This window comes from Lottia gigantea (genome assembly GCF_000327385.1).
Source record: "Lottia gigantea unplaced genomic scaffold LOTGIsca_118, whole genome shotgun sequence".
NCBI lineage: Eukaryota > Metazoa > Mollusca > Gastropoda > Lottiidae > Lottia > Lottia gigantea.
Window position 1 is genome coordinate 590,662 of NW_008707180.1, and position 16,591 is coordinate 607,252.

The 16,591-nt window shown below is 31.8% G+C and overlaps 2 protein-coding genes across 2 annotated transcripts; one reads left to right on the forward strand and one right to left on the reverse strand.

Moving 5' to 3' along the window:
* Positions 1–47: 47 nt before the first annotated feature.
* LOTGIDRAFT_171698 (hypothetical protein) lies at positions 48–3,724 on the reverse strand (the record flags this gene model as incomplete). Its single annotated transcript, XM_009047888.1, has 9 exons — positions 48–156; positions 335–421; positions 596–769; positions 1,545–1,693; positions 1,922–1,970; positions 2,132–2,217; positions 2,902–2,977; positions 3,231–3,321; positions 3,567–3,724. Coding segments are annotated over 9 exons (979 nt in total), but the record flags the coding sequence as incomplete, so codon positions are not given.
* An 8,941-nt stretch (positions 3,725–12,665) lies between these two features.
* LOTGIDRAFT_224625 (hypothetical protein) lies at positions 12,666–14,633 on the forward strand. Its single transcript, XM_009047889.1, has 4 exons — positions 12,666–12,700; positions 13,306–13,502; positions 13,676–13,827; positions 13,994–14,633. The coding sequence occupies exons 2-4, from the start codon at positions 13,329–13,331 to the stop codon at positions 14,127–14,129; spliced, it is 462 nt and encodes a 153-aa protein (XP_009046137.1). The 5' UTR covers positions 12,666–12,700; positions 13,306–13,328; the 3' UTR covers positions 14,130–14,633.
* The last annotated feature ends 1,958 nt before the right edge of the window (positions 14,634–16,591 follow it).

The following is a 16,591-nucleotide window of genomic DNA, read 5'->3' on the forward strand; positions in this document are numbered from 1 at the left end:
AATGTTAATTGATGTACTGTAATATGTAAATCAATGTGCTGGCTTACCATGTAACACTGCAGCTTTACAATCAGTAGTTATCTGTTTAAATGAATCTACTATACCAGAGGTTGTCAATGTGGGGTTTAATTCAGAGAGTTTACAAACGGGATCTATCTTAAAATAGTAAAAGAAAAAACTTTGCTGTATCGGGTACTTGATAAAATATACCCACGGATGCACAACCAAATCTCATCAATGTACAATGTGCGTATCAAATTAAATCTAAATAGGATAATTTAAACATATTTTAACTATTTCAAATTGTCTTCATCGTCCAAAGATAAATACCTACCAGCAAATTTTGTAAGCCACGGACATCTTTATTTAAATGGTACTGTCTCTTTAAAACATCCTGTACAACAGATTCTTCAAGTAATTCCTAAAACACATTGAGGAAACTGTGGTCTTCTTCCCATTGCTATTGTAATGTATCATAATATATAACAAAAGTGCCATACACAGTTGCCAGAGCACCACAAGGGCACCAAGAAGCATGCATATCAAGATCATCTAAGGAATTCAAAATGTTGGAAACAAGTATATATATACTTACATCAATATGCGAATTCCAGATCTGTGAATAAGATTCATGTTTAAAATCTGTTGGTAAATAAAGCAGGTTTCTACACACTTTACAGTAGTCTTGGAATGTTAAATTATTAAAAACATGAATTTGTCGGTGAGAAAACCTGGATTTTACTCTTTTTTCTAATAACTCTATAACATCCTACAATAAAAATCAATCATTTTCAAATAAATATAGGCCTGTATTTTTACAGGATAATATTCTTGCCAGCATCTAATGAAAATCTACTTTAAAGGGACAGATGCACCATTTTTTTAACAATCAGACCTTAATCTCAGAAACATAAATTTTTCAGCTAATATAATCAGTATATAATGTTCACAGCTCACTGACTTTTTAATAGTGAATATATGTAAGTATAGTCTTCAGAAGTACTAGAAATGTATGGAAATCATATAATTCCTTTAAAAATTCTTCAAACTAGGAATTTTACTCACTTTTCCTATATATGTCTTTTTTATATATTAAAGAAAATCTTAAATTGATGAGTTGTCATTTTAACATTCAATTGTAGATAATTCTGGACACATGCATTTGAAGGCTCCAATTTCGACGGTGAGCTTTGAACACTATAACTGATTTGCTTAACTAACAATTCAGTTTCTGAGACTAAAGTATGATTGGTGAAAAAAATGGCCTACCTGTCTCTTTAAGACACTGCCATACATGGATAAGACATCTATAGAAATAGGAAAAGAAATTCCTAGTTTAAGATATCTTTGAAGGAATCATGCTAGTTTCATACATTTCTAGCATTTCTGAAGACTTTACATATATTCAAGAGTCAAATCAACACCCCAAAATGGCACTTCTGTCAAGTCTTAAGTCAATCAGTCAAATTTTTCAATTTCAAGAGTTTCATTAGTCATTTTCATTAGTGTGATTACTAATCGACAAGTTGTATAATGGTACTTACCAATCTGCAAGTTAAACCAATAACACAAATAGGTGTCTGTGCTGACTGTGATATATCAAATAAATTATAAAGTAATGTCTGATTTCTGTGGTGAGCAAATAAATCAAATTCATCCAAAACAAATAACACTGGCTTACTCTTCTGATCTCCTGAAATAAGACAAGAATTTAAATTACTTCCTAGACTGATAGAAATTGGTTGCTTGAAATAACTAATAATTGGTTATTTATTAAAAAATTGTTATACAATTGTCATGGATTTTGTCTTTTGACTCATGGCTTTGCTAGCATTCACTAAGCATCCTAATATAAATTGTTTGAACAATGCCAAATGACAAAATTAATGATCATAAAAGGCTAAACAGAATAATTTCTTACCTGCTTTTAATGCATCTAAAAGAAACTGTAAATTTTCAGAAAATGACCCCTAAAAAAACACATACATCTTTGATAAGTGATGAAGTTCAAGGTGTCAAAACGGTGATTTTGATGATTTCAATATCAAGTTAACATTGTTGTAATTGTTATACCTCACCTCATAATGAAACAAAACGATTAAAGTAATAACAAAGAAGATTAAAAACTTACAAATACTCTGTCTCCCACTGTATTCTCAAGTTGTAACTGTCTAGTTATCTCTTTAAGAGCTATCCTGTCATCTGTTTGCAGCAAACCTGATAGAAATCAAACGGCAATACATTGTATAACATTTGTATAAATACTGCAAGCTTTTTCATTAACTTGACAAAAACGATACCAACGAAAGCAGACCCGCACCATCCAAGGGAAGTTATTCCAGTTATGGTCGGCTTACAGTGAGATTAGTATGAGCACCAACCAACTGCTGAAGAAGTGTGGTGCGAGTGTAGTCAGAACCCTTGGACATTCCTTTTAGACCATCTAAACAACTCTTTTTAGGGCCATGCAAACAGCCCTTGTCAAAACTCTCATTAAAGAGTGATTAAATCTTTCAAATACGTATTTATATTCAAATGTAGAACAACATAACAAATGGTCCTTTTCAGGACCATCCTACGTCTTTTCTTTTAACATAGAACCCTTGAGTTGTCCTCAGCATTCTACTTTCAATTTGTGTATAAAATATGAGTGGTCCCAGTTTGCATCAGTGGGCCGAGTTTGACATAAAAAATAATCATTATTTGGTCCAAGTCTCGTGAAAATTCATGAAAAATAACCCTTATTTGGTTTGAGTCCAGTAAAAAGAGGGCCGAGTTTGTCATAAAAAATAAAAGAAAAAATGTTTGGGCTGAGTTAGTCATAAAAAGTGGGCCGAGTTGTCCCTACAGTCAAACTGAAAGTTGATGAACCATTGTATCTGTGGGAGTCTTTTAACTTACCATTTAAATGGACTTGAAGTAAATTTTTTGAGAAATTTTTTTGTTGTCTCAACTCACTTAGAACTTTTCTTATAAGCTGAAATTTACAATATGGTTCTATTCAATACTCTGTAGTTATTTAAAACGAGTAATAGTCTAACTATACATTTTCTACCACATAATATTGCTCTTCTATTCCTAATTGATAGTTACCAATTATGATTTCTGGGTGGACTGTGAAGAGTTTAATGCAGATGAGAAACCCTTTTATATGTGCCAACATGTCTGTTGAAATTTATATTATTTATCTTTTAAAAGTACGAATCTTTTAATAAAATTCTGATACATACTGATGATTTCCCAGCTCCTCTAGGTCCAATAACTAAAACAGAGTTACTTTCTCCTGTAGATGCTGTTCTATTTATCAAATCATATAATTTACTGGAAATAAAAGAGAAGACATAGCACTTTTGAGAGCAGGAGGTTTGCAAAAATATGTTTCTTAAATAAGCTTACTCATTTCTTACAAAAATGATGATAAATGTTCATATGTTGAGTTAATTTCTATATTATCATGTTATTTTGTATAGTTAATCAATGCAACTCTTCAAATTTGCATCCACAAGTGGGTAGAAAACTAGTCTACTTTCCTGCTTATATGGTTCAAGCCAACTTTGTAAACATACCTTTTTTCTTTCTCTAGGCCAGTTAAATCATCAGGTAGTGTAAACTGAGCTAGTTTAGTTCTCAGTATATTCTGAACCATAAAAGTTGGGTTGTCATCTATGACTTTTAGTTCTTTTGATGGCTTGGCTGGTGATTTCACTTTAATTTTCTTACCCATGGTGAATTCTTCTTACCCTGTGCTTTTTCTCTTCACCTAAAACTAAAAGTAGCACAAGCTGATTTTTATTGCATAATTTGAAATATCTATATCGGCTTAAAAGCAGATTATTAGGATAAAAATTGGTTAAAACAACGATTACAGTCAAGTAACCTAATTTCGTGGAAACCTATTATTCGTGGATTTCCGGAAATGATTAATAATTTACATGAGCGACCTTCGCATTAGTTTTTTTTTGATAAACATGGGTTTTCTGTACAATATCAGCTAGTAGATACGTCACCATTTTTTAACGGCCGAATTTCCTTATAATCCCAAGCGGTAATCGGAATTCCAAGTGTTGTCTGCTAGAATGTAGTCTAACGAATGAAATCACGTGATCAACTAGCGGATTCCGTGTCAGCAGAAAATTTCTATGGAACACAAAGTGGACCATATTCCTATGTTGTTTCAGTGACTTTTAGCAATAAATCACGCTACGTATCTTATTATGTCAGTCACTATTTTTTTTTTAAATCGTGGTTCTTTGAAGGAATTGTCACTAGTTATAATGAATTGATATTAAAGATAAATACTAAGAGAAGTTAATTATACCACCCGTTATCCATACAACGTGTTTTTCTCGACTTATTTATAGACCAAACATTGTACACGAAAATAGGTGACGCGTGTTGCCGCTGTTGCCGAGTTGGTTGCTCATGAAATATGGGTTAAAGTGAAGGATTCATAAAGAAAATCGAAATAAACCAATTTTAATTATTTTGTAGAATATCTGAGGAGACAACTAGGACATAAAAATTTTATTTTATTTTTAACTTTGACGAAATTCGATGTTGAATCCTTGTATCCACGAAAATAGGTTACACCACTGTTCTATGTAATATTAATGAGACACAAAAAGAAAGATCTACTCTACTTTTTAGTATTCTGATAAATTTGTGTAAATGGGTAAAAGCAACGCTCCTTCTTACAGGTTGACTACAGTGCTTCGGTATCTTTACGATAAAATAGCAAAGGTCACTGCGGCATTTGGAGCAAAAAAAAAAGTTTCCTTTAGTTTTAGTAGGTAGCTCTACTTTCATTTTATGTTTCCCGCCAATTTTAAACATATTTCCGATTTTCAAAATAGAAGATTCTGCTAAGGGAAGTAATGAAAACTTACTAACTTAAACTATAAATTATTTCATATTGATCATTGATTCCATGTATATAAAGCAAAAAACTAAAGAACTATTTTCACCTCACACTACGTTGGATGTGGACTTTCATGTATTTATAGAACTGCGAGTGAAGTGACTCAAGTTTTGTTAAACCAGTTACAGTTCTATGGTTTAACCACGTCACGTGACAAAAAAAAGAAAATTGAAAATGGAGGATGTGGCGCAAAATATGAACATTGGCCTTGATCAAATTAGTTTTCAAAATAAAGTAAGTATCTTCAATGTAAATCTCTTATCTTTTTCACTTACAGTTAGTTTGTAGGTAGGTAGTTAGGTAAATGACAAGTTAACGTTCGCTTCCAGTGGATGCTGATATCGCAGACTAGGTAGTTGTTGGTAGTTGGATTGGTTCAAATTGGATGATTCTGTGTTGTTGGTTTGGTTGTTGATTCTTCGTTAGATCTGGTCGGGTCGAATGACAGTTAGTTTGTAGGTAGGTAGTTGACAAGTTAACCTTCACTTCCAGCGGATGCTGATATCGCAAACTAGGTAGTTGTTGGTAGTCGTAGTAGTTGGTAGTTGGATTCGTTCAAATTGGATGATTCTGTGTTGTTGGTTTGGTTGTTGGTTCTTTGTTAGATCTGGGCGGGTCAAATGACATATCGGTGAAACTCGGCCCTGGATGGTGTGGGTGGAGCCAAAACATTCTGTATGGTGAGTGGTATGCCGTTGGTTTCCAGGTACTCTATCAGTGGCTTACGAGTGGGTTTTATTTCAGTGCATTGAATGAGGACATGCAACCTTGTGGCAACGTGGCCGCAGCGACATTTAATGGCGTTAAACTGATGGTCTCGTAGTACATTGTTGGTCCGGAGTCTGGTTGCCACTTTGCAGATGGCTACAGATGGATGGTTTGGTTTGGTATCTTCGGATCAATCTGGTATCTGGCGGTGTCGAGGTTCCGTTGTCGGATTCAGTGACTGACACTGACAGTGTCACTATTGCCACTGGTCAGTGTGAAGTAATATCCTAGACACTAGTTGAATTCTTTTAGCACTCTAGCTAGACATAACTAGCCTTCCACGATTTGATTGGCTGTCATGAACTGTCACACTGAAGGACTAATGCTGGACTGTGAATATGTAGTAAAAAGCACAGTACATGGCTGAACTACAGAATAGACATGAGAAAAAAAAAAGAAAATCACTAGCAAAACAGGTGCTATTATGGTTTGTCTTGATCTAGTACACATTTATAACTACATAATTTTTTACAGGTAACGGCCAGTAGATTGAAGGGGGAGTATGAACTGATGAGACAACTGTTAAAAAAAGTTAATAATCAAGTTGAGGGTATCATGTTTAGATTATCAAGGTACAAACATTATTATGCAACGCTTGATGCCTAAACTGTCATGTTATAAATATTGCAAAATATGCAACGTAAACTGGGGCATAATTTTTTGCAGCATCCAGAACCATGTAAGAAAAAAATCACAATAGTTTTGTACCTCCATTAAAGGGTTAAAATTTGGATATCATCATTAGGAAATACTTTTCTGCAGTTTTATTCCAGCACAACCCCTGCAGGAAAGAAATGAACAAAAAGCAAAGCTGAATATAATGGAGTGTAAAGAAATCAGCAGACAATTGGAAATAATTCTGTTAGATCTTAAAGCTATTCAAGTTGATAATGGACGTGAACATAGGTAGGTAAGAAATTGTGGTTTTTATACACCCACATATGGGCGTATAGTGGCGTCCATCCACAATTGCTCATAAACACTGTAGAAGGCACAATTCTTTACAGATTTTGACGAAACTTGATATGAGTGTTTGTAATCGCCCAAGAATGAACATTATTGATAAATAGACAAATCGAACAATATTTATCAGTTATTTTCCTTGTTCTTGAAATGGTTGTAAACACTGAGTCCTATTGCAAATCAGGAAAACAGAAAAATATTTAGTATTAGTTTAAAAATGTATTCCATTTTCAGCTTGTAAACAGTCTAGAAGGCATAATTCTTGACGAATTTTGAGGGAACCTTGTTTGTAATCAAAAATCAAAAAAATATTTAATGAGTTATTGCCGTTTAGCACAAAATTCTCGATTGTTCAAAAAGTTCAAAAGGTGGAATATTTCATTCGGTTACTGTACTGCCAAATATTTTTGTTTAAAATCAAAGCTGCCAGTAGGCGTATATTACCTTACCTGGCAAGCTATCTTTATTTAATATTGAAGACTAATAAGACTGAAAATAATTATGTTACATGATTGTATATGTGCGTATACCTGAATTGTCAATATTTAGTAAATAATGTAATTCCTGTTGTTTCCATTTAACAAGTAGGATTTCTTATACAATATTGATATACAAAGCCATGCATAATATTTTGGTCCAATTTGGTTGTTTTGAAACGAGTCCAATGTGCAGATGTCTTGCCTTGCACGTACAGTAATCCTGTTATGAATATTTGATAGTTGGGAACGCTTATTTCATAGTGTTTGTATTGTTTGACCACAGTTGCTTTGTGAACACAATAAAGGCTACAATTTTTATCTAATTTTAATAATCGGACGATCTTTTGATGAGCATTTTTAGTGTTATTGCTGTTGACTAAGCAAAAATGTGTCAAAATTTGTTTGAGAAAACAATTAAGACTAGTTTGCATCCAATTTAAATGAAATTTGGTGTGATTTTTAATGATATCTTGGTCAAGTTCAAAATTGAAGATTTTTTGATGAATGGAATTTGAATTATTGAATTAATAAAAATGTATCAAAATTTGTTGGCTTGTTAATGCGATGGAGGTGACAGTTTATAGCAGAAGGTTATAAAAATTTTTGTGTTTGTTTATATCATCAATGTCTTAGACAAATTAGATTTTGGTACGATTTGATCATCTGTGATATACTTAAAATTTATCAGGGATGTTGCTAGGCAACCACTTGTTTTGAGCTTATTCTCTAAAACTCCTTGAGGCCACTGTCCTGCATCTTGATCTTAACCGTTGACTGGTAATGAACATTGCAGGAGGGCCAGTAGTTGACAACAGAATTACAGAGCTAAGTACTGGAGTTTGGATCACGGGGATCATTGATGTGATGCTCAGTTTCACATAGTGCAAGTTGTGTTCAGTGACTGTTCTGGAGCCAAATTTTGATCTCTTCTGCTACACTTAAAAGAATACTGCCTCTGAAAATGGACATAAAATTTATTTTATTACAGATAAGATAACACTAAATGAAACATTGAGAACTAAAGGTAAAATTGTTTTGTTTTCTATTTTGTAGATATCTTAAAAGTTTACAAGAGAAATTAACAGAGGAGAAAAATCAGGAAAAAGAAGAACTTGAGAGTTTAGTTTCTGGTAAATATTCCTTACTTTAGCTCTTCTTCACTGTTGAAAAATCAATTAAATTTGACAGTGCCTTATTTACTTTTCAGAATTGACCAGGAAACACAAATTTAACAGATTATTTAAGACAGAAATTGTAAAAATGATTGTGCAAGGTAAAGAATGTTTAAAATAAAACCAAATTCTAAAAATCCAATATTCTAAGAATATATCTACAAAGGTTATCAGTATACAATTAATGGAAATAACACACTTAAATTTACTTTGATCATGAATTATTCTAGTAGTTTGAATTCCATTACTTTTGGTCTTGACATTACATTAATATTTTCAGCTAAAGAAAAAATATCAAAAGTGAAGTCATATGTGCCGCATAGAAATTTAGATACTCCTCATAATGAAGACTTCAGTTTTCTGACTCATTCTTATAATTAAGAAAATAAAGTCATAATCAGTACATGCTTAGATTGTTTTTTTTTTCTACAGTTTTACACTTCTTCAACTCCTGATTTGCACATCACTCAGATAAAGGCTACCTTTTCCCAAAAAATTAAGCAACAAATTCATTGTAATCATGAAAATGTAAGTGTTAATATATGACTCTAAATAATTTGGATCATAAGATTTTTGTGTAAAAGGGCAAGATTTCTAGCAATTTTCTTTTTGGTCTTTTATTATAGTAAAGTCATAAAAACAGGAAAAATGAAAACCCTTTAATAACAATAACAACAATTTTAACAAGTTATAAATAATTATATGGTTGATGTAAAATTCCTTATATCTGATATTTTCTGTGTTAAGTTTAGCCAGTCTATATATTTGGTATTATAAATATGGCCACCCTGCTGTGTATTTATTCAAGGTACTTGTAAGGTACGAGATATAAATTCTAATCTTTGCCTCAGCATATCTTTCTGTTTTTTCAAGTTTTCTTCTAAACTCTGAGCATCGGCTATCAGTTGATCTAATCTGGAGGCACAGAATGATTCAAAATTCTCACTGTCTCTGAAAATAGAAAGAAAATGATATTTTGGTGAAAAATTATCAAATGATCCTGAAAATCGATAAGGATCATCTTCTTAATGACATTGACCTACAAAATAAAAAATCAAAAGAATCTTTAAAGAATTATAGCCTTTAGAGTGAGCACGAGATGCACAAGTCGGACAATATTTCAGGGGAAAATTTCATATCACAAAAATCGATAGGGATCATCTTCATAATGACAATGACAATATTGTGAAACTCATGCTCACTCTACAGGCAACAAATCATTATAGATTCTTTTGCTTTTTATAAGCCCACGCCCCACATGAAACTCATGTCCATCTGTCCATCCACTATTACTCTACAAGGCACAATTAATGACTGATTTTGACAAAACTTGGTATGGTTGTTTGTAATCACCCAAGGATGAACCCCATTGAAAATCGAATAATATTTGGTAAAAGCAGATGTTTTTGAAACGAAGCTCATTATTTTGATTTTTATTTTGTGGGTCAATGTCATTAAGAAGATGATCCCTATCAATTTTCAGGATCATCTGACTGGACCATTTTGTGTGGTACAAATAATTATTAATTCAATCAAATTTAGTACTCATATATTATAGAGTGCTTTTCTGCATTGTTTTAGGGTTTTTTTCATCTGAAAATGTAACAGTCACAGAATTAATGGGATTATTTATATCATAGTACCTGAAGATTGGAAGCTTACCCAAATTCACTGCAGCCTTCTAACGTGACCATTTTAAATTCTTCAGCTTTATCTGAAAGTAATTGTTTTCTTCAATTCAACCATAATTGTTCCAGATATTGTGAAGGTGCTTTATTTCATGAAATTATTTCATAAACCTGGTGATAAACTTAAAGATAGCTTGCCAGGCATACACTCACTGGTAGCTTTGATTTGGATTAAACATATTTGGCAGTACAGTAACAATCACCAGTATGAAATGTTTAACCTTCAGTCATACACTTCTTTGAACTCTTTAGAGTGATACTGAATAATATTGAGTATGAGTTATTGCTTGTGGGTGTATAAAAAGCAGAAAACTAGGATGTAAAACTCATCACCATCATGTCATGTTCACCTACCCCTAAGTAAATCAACAGCTGTTTCATACCGAGTAGTATTCGTTATTAATGGATCTTCATTATTATATAAGTGTTGATTAGTAGTTTCATCATTATACGTCACATAATATTCACCAAAACCTCCTAAACTTTACAAACAAAATAATACATTATATCATACAATAGTTAGATATCTCAGCTTAAAGTATACAATTATTTACTTATTTCTGAGCAAAATTTGAGCACAAAAGTAAGAAGGATCATAAGTCTAATGGTTTTTACATTAGATCTTACCTTCACCAGGAGGATATGTCAAGTCATTTTTACTTGATGATTGTGGTATATCTGGTGTTGTCGGAATTACAAACCCATCTTCCTAAAATTAAAGGAAAGAAAACCAATTGGACAGGGATAACCACTAACCACTTTGGTCCTATTTTACCAAATCTAATATATGTATACAATAAAAAAGAGTAAGACAAAACTTTCACCTGTTATTGTTAACTGGATTTAAAAAATATAATCTCTATTGTTTACAAATTCAAACTATTCACGGGACAGAGAAGCTTTCTGGCAAAGGGGTCTAACTCATATCTACTCGGTCTCTCAGCTGTTTCATTTAAAATTGAATAGCATAACTTACATCGAATTGGCGTTTTCTAGAATTTTTATCAGACTGTTGAATATCACTACTATTGACTTCTATACAGGTTGAAGCTATATATTCTGAATTATTGTTACAATTCATTTCATTAGACTCTGATTCTATATTGAAATTACTATATCCCTCTTTGCCTAAACTGAAAAATTTAAAAAATGAGGTAAAATCATTTTATTTACTTTATGTTGTTAGATTACATCTTAGTTTTATACTTTGTTGTTATAGAAATTCAAGCACTGTTAGAATGTGTCATTGGTATTAAAAATCTAATGTAAGAATATATTGATAATGCCCATCACCTGAAATAAATCGACATCAGTCTGGAAGACCAGATGTCATATTTTTATATCGAAGTTGGTTAAAGACACCTGAAATTGACCTATATCAGCAATACTTATACAGAAAATATTTAGATGTTTATTCCTATGTAACACAATAGGCAATAGTTTAACTAGGCTTACAGGACTCTCTTTTGTAATCCAAAGAAAGGCATTTTTTCAGAATTTACTCAAACAGATCTTTACTTCAAATAATAAAGCATAAACTTAAACTTACTAAGCCATGTTATCTATATTATAAGTGTGTTCTCTGGACTCTTTGACTTGGTCACTCATTTCAATACTACCGGTATTAGTTTCACTACTAATTTGGGTGACTTGACTGACTTTTCCCCTTGAACTTGAAATTATGTAGATAAAGTAGATTCCTGCAAATAAATCAATTCCAAACTAAATCACTGCAACCAAAACAGGTTGTAGGTATGTAGGAAAGTAGAGTACCGTACCTATGCCTTTTTCTGACAGTCTTAAAATGGTCTTATTTACCTTTAGACAGGTTAGACCACCTTTAAATGAGTGGAATTGGGGACATTAATGGAAGATCTGGAACAGCTGGAAAAAAAGACAAAAAATTTTATTCTATCTTTACTTGAAAATCCCAAGATTTATGTCTCCTCCTCTCCGCCTCCATTTCTCTCATTTCCTAAATAAAATATCAAAATGAAATTTTCAATCGTATGCCATTTGTCTTAGAATGCCTTCAGGTCCATGAGGCCCAGTGATTTTACATTTTAAAAAGACACACTTCTCTCCCAGAAAATTCACGTGAAAATAACACACTTTTCCTCTTTGTAAAATCATTTTTACAATAAGCCTAATATTAATATCAGTGGTTAACATTTTATATTAACAAACACATAGATCTAGACCTATAAGTATAATGTCACTTTCGGAAAAGAAGTAATTTTTGGTAAAATAAACTGCTAACACTAAGCCTTACAGGATTTCAATCACAAATTTATTACTTAGACCAGAGAGTATGGTGGGGGTGCCCCATGTCTCCCGTATTGTTAGAAATAATAATAAAAAAGATTATAAAGTTAACAGTACTAGGCTATGCAATAAACAAGATTACAAACCATTATTTTATTTTTTTAAAAGTTGAGAAAGTAATTCTCAAAAGCAGACGATATTTTTCGTGGTGTTGCCAGAATTCAATTTAAAAAGTTCCGTTTACAGTCGGTATACAGTTCTATCGCAAGATCTAGAATATTTTTGTTCACATATTAAAGACTGAAAAAAGTTTCAAAGATCACTATTACATTCGGATTAGATGTTATGCCACTTATAAATTTTTCCGATTGTTAATCTGTCAACAATGTTTCATACGACATGCGCACTATGATGATTGTAGTAGATTAACACTTCCGGATTGTGAAGGTAAACGCAAACAAATGCAATAAATTAAAAAGAAATATGTAAAGATTCTTTATTTGCTGTAGATCTAATTGTTTCTAAATTATTTGCGGTCTCCGTTCTTACATTTGATATTTTCTACTCAGGAAATACACGGTTTGCGAAAAGTCTGTGACTATGTTGTCTACGCTGGCTTGTCAGTAATGTTGTCTTACTAAATTGTTTCGAAGTCTTCTGTTGAGAGATGACATCATACTAAAAACTAGGCTAGTTTATCATCATCAAAAAGTAATTAATACTATCATTGAAAGTCTACCATACCATACAAAATGAATTAGTAACAAGAACGGAAAACTAAAAATGGAAATCACATTTAAAGCGACAGAAAGGCCTGCCATCCAATTTTCCATTCTATCAGTCACTAATTACTAAGTTACAAGGTAAACAAAACTTGCCTAGTATTAAGGCATTGAATATGTACAGTCAGGCATATGAAAGTTTAGAATTTCATGAAAGTAAAATATGGGATGTCAAGATGTTACTTGTTATAATTATCTGACAATTCTAGTTGAACTGAGGAAAATGGAACAGTTTTGATTATAATTTTGATGTACTTTGCTATTTTTTAGGATTTCCTTGATAGACTGTTAAAATGAATGTTGGTGTAGCTCATAGTGATACCAATCCAACACATTCCTATTTAAACAGTAAAGGAATATGGTTGACCTACTTGTTGATTATATTTATGGGGCATCTTGTATTATTAAGTATACCCTCTTTTAGTGTCGCGTTCGCTTGGACCCTTACCAATGTTCTACATGATTTGGTATGTTAGATATTTTACATAACTTATATTGTTAGGAATTAAGCAAAGTAAATAGATTAGAATTATTGGTCTCTGAAAATCCTACTCATTTTGAATATATACAAATTTCAAAATCCATTATTGTCCTCTCGTTTAACTTATACAATTGTAATATTTTTTTGTTGTTGTTGCAGGCAATGTTTATTATGCTACATATAACAAAAGGAACTCCTTGGGTTACAGCTGATCAAGGAGATGCTAGAACACAAACACAATGGGAGCAGATTGATTTTGGTCAACAATTTACAGACACCAAGAAATTTCTTACTTGTGTTCCTATTGCCTTGTAAGTAATAAAGCTATGCATTATGTATGTTGTGTTATGCATGCATATTGGTAACGGTAGTTAATACAAATTTTTCCACATAGCTTACCCTGTGATGCTGTTTGTCATTCATGTTGTATATCACTTGCAGTTAAACATAGCTTACCATTTCTTTTTTTTATTTCAGATTTATGCTGGCAAGTTTTTATACAAAGTATGACTCTTTCCATTTTATTGTAAATTTCTCATTTCTCTTATTGAGTCTTATTCCTAAGTTACCCCAGTTACATGGTGTACGATTGTTTGGTATCAACAAGTATTGAGAGATAGAAATATGAGAGGTTGAATAGATGTTATGTATGAAGTGAGAATATAAGGTGCATGAAATATAAAAGAGCAGTTTCACACAGCTGCAAAAATGTTACCAATTATATACATAAATAACACTGTACATTCTAATTAAATCCAATGTTATGCCCAAAAAGGAAATCAAAACTTGTTGGCTAACTCTTATTTTAACTTATATAAAGTTGAAAAACATGTTGACAAAAATTAATATTTATCAGTGCTGAGTATTTATTTGTATCATGATTTGGATTAATTAATAGATTTTGCCTTCTAAAAGTTTCAATGATTTTTTAATATTGTTTATTCTCAGACAATATTTATAATACTAGTATTTAACTGTTGATAAGACTACTGCTTTAATATTAATGAATGGAACTTCTACTTTTGTTTCTCTGCATTTTGATAAGTACTGATATTGATACATGACCATGCGGTACCATTCATGGTGACAATGTGTCAATTCACCAGCATTGATATTTATTATGAAAATTACTTTAAAACTGCAGGGCATTTGTTTTTTACTAAGGCTAGTGTATATTATTGGGAACACTAAACTTCAAGGATGTAAGCATAAATTAGATATGGTATATTTTATGCTAAAATGCAGGCACATTTTAAAAATTTAAACTGGGAATAAGATAGACTAAATTACCACAAATCTGGGATTGTTTCTTTACCTCTGCTAGTCCACATTAAATTGTCTAATGTGGCGGCTAAGAAGCAGCAAGTTTTATTAGAAAAAGCAATAAGAATATTGGCAGTAAGTAGCATATTGGCATACTGATAATTATGAAATATGGAATCATCAATTTCATTTTCCAGTGACAAGATGGAACTGTGTGAATGTAAAATTCACATAAAGGTATCATTAAATAAAATCAATTCCAAATTTAATGATGTAAAATATGATTAGTTTCGAGTTAGTAGGATTGAACAAGGAGGCTTTAAAGACAAATTAAGGTTTGCTTTATGAGCCTCGTTCTGGATTCAATATGGCCAATGCATGAATTAGATATTGTACTGGAAAATGTCTGAGAGATATTTTATAGAGAAAATTCTTCAACTTAATAAATAACATCGAATTATATTAATGTTCAGTGTGATATACATCTAATTATACAGTCCCACATAATATGAAATTTTCACTACAAGGATAAAAATTATAGAAATTTACGTTAGGAAGTCATCACATCAAAATGAGTCATTCATAATCTGTGTATAATGCACACTGAAGTTAAACCAACTCTAGTTCGAGCTTATTACATAATTATACTCCTCAAAAAAACATTTCACCTTCTATTGAAGAATAACAGATGGTTGATCTATTATATTGTATTCTCACCACAAACGTTAATCTAATGTTAAATTACCTAGTGTAAGATTAATGATCAATTTGAATGTATGTGTATTATGGTGTATATGTTGAAATATGATGTATTTATAAGGTCATTGGTTAATATTCTTTTAAGGCTTTGGAAAAGTTGACTATTTTTAACATTTTTGCTAATTATAACCTGGAAACTAACTTATGATGTGTATAACAACAAAGTTAATCATGGAATTGTGAATATGGGTATCATTGTAACATTGTTTATGATAACAGTTTTTCAAAACATCCTTCAACAGTATAGCAATGAAAACTTTTATTTAATGCTTAGCTTTGTGGTTCTTCTATAAGTTCTGTTGTGGACTGTGTCTGTATTTTGATTAGATTGGTACATGTATGTATCAGATCACAGATAAGTTGCTAAGTTAATTGGAAAATTGTTCTAGTCTATAAGGGAAACGTAGTTGTGGTTTAATGAATTCAAAATCTGAACACACCAATTTGTAGAATGACCTATAAAGGATGTTTCATTAAATGATATATTGTTATTTTATATAATAAACTTATTTATGTACATACTTTTTCCTGTTGTTAGTTTATTAAGGGATTTTCATCTTTACCATGTTGCTGCGTAAGGTAAATAGTGACTAAATTGTTGACTATTTTCTATAAGCTAGTCAAATGACATACTCAACTTCAATTGGAAATATCATATTCTACTAGCCAGCAGATTGTGATAGGATTGCTCAGTGTATTCTTCTTATCTTCTAATCATTCAGAGTTGACCTTCACTCCAGTGGTAAGCAGGAAATTGATAGAATAGACCCAACCATTCTTGATAATGTCTAGGCTTTCTGACAAATTTTCAAAGATACCTCTAAATATATCCTCTGACATTTCATTTGGACAGTTAAATGCTGTGAAATTCCATTTTCAGTAATGTAGAACGTTCAAGCTCTCAAATGTCTAACATGGATACTCTCAGCTCAGGTGGTGAGTTCTGAACCGGTTCAAATTCTGCCCTCAATCGACAAATATGGAAGGGAAATATGTAACATTGAAAATTTTCTAAGTGGAAATGTAAATAAATAATTTAATATTTTCAGATCT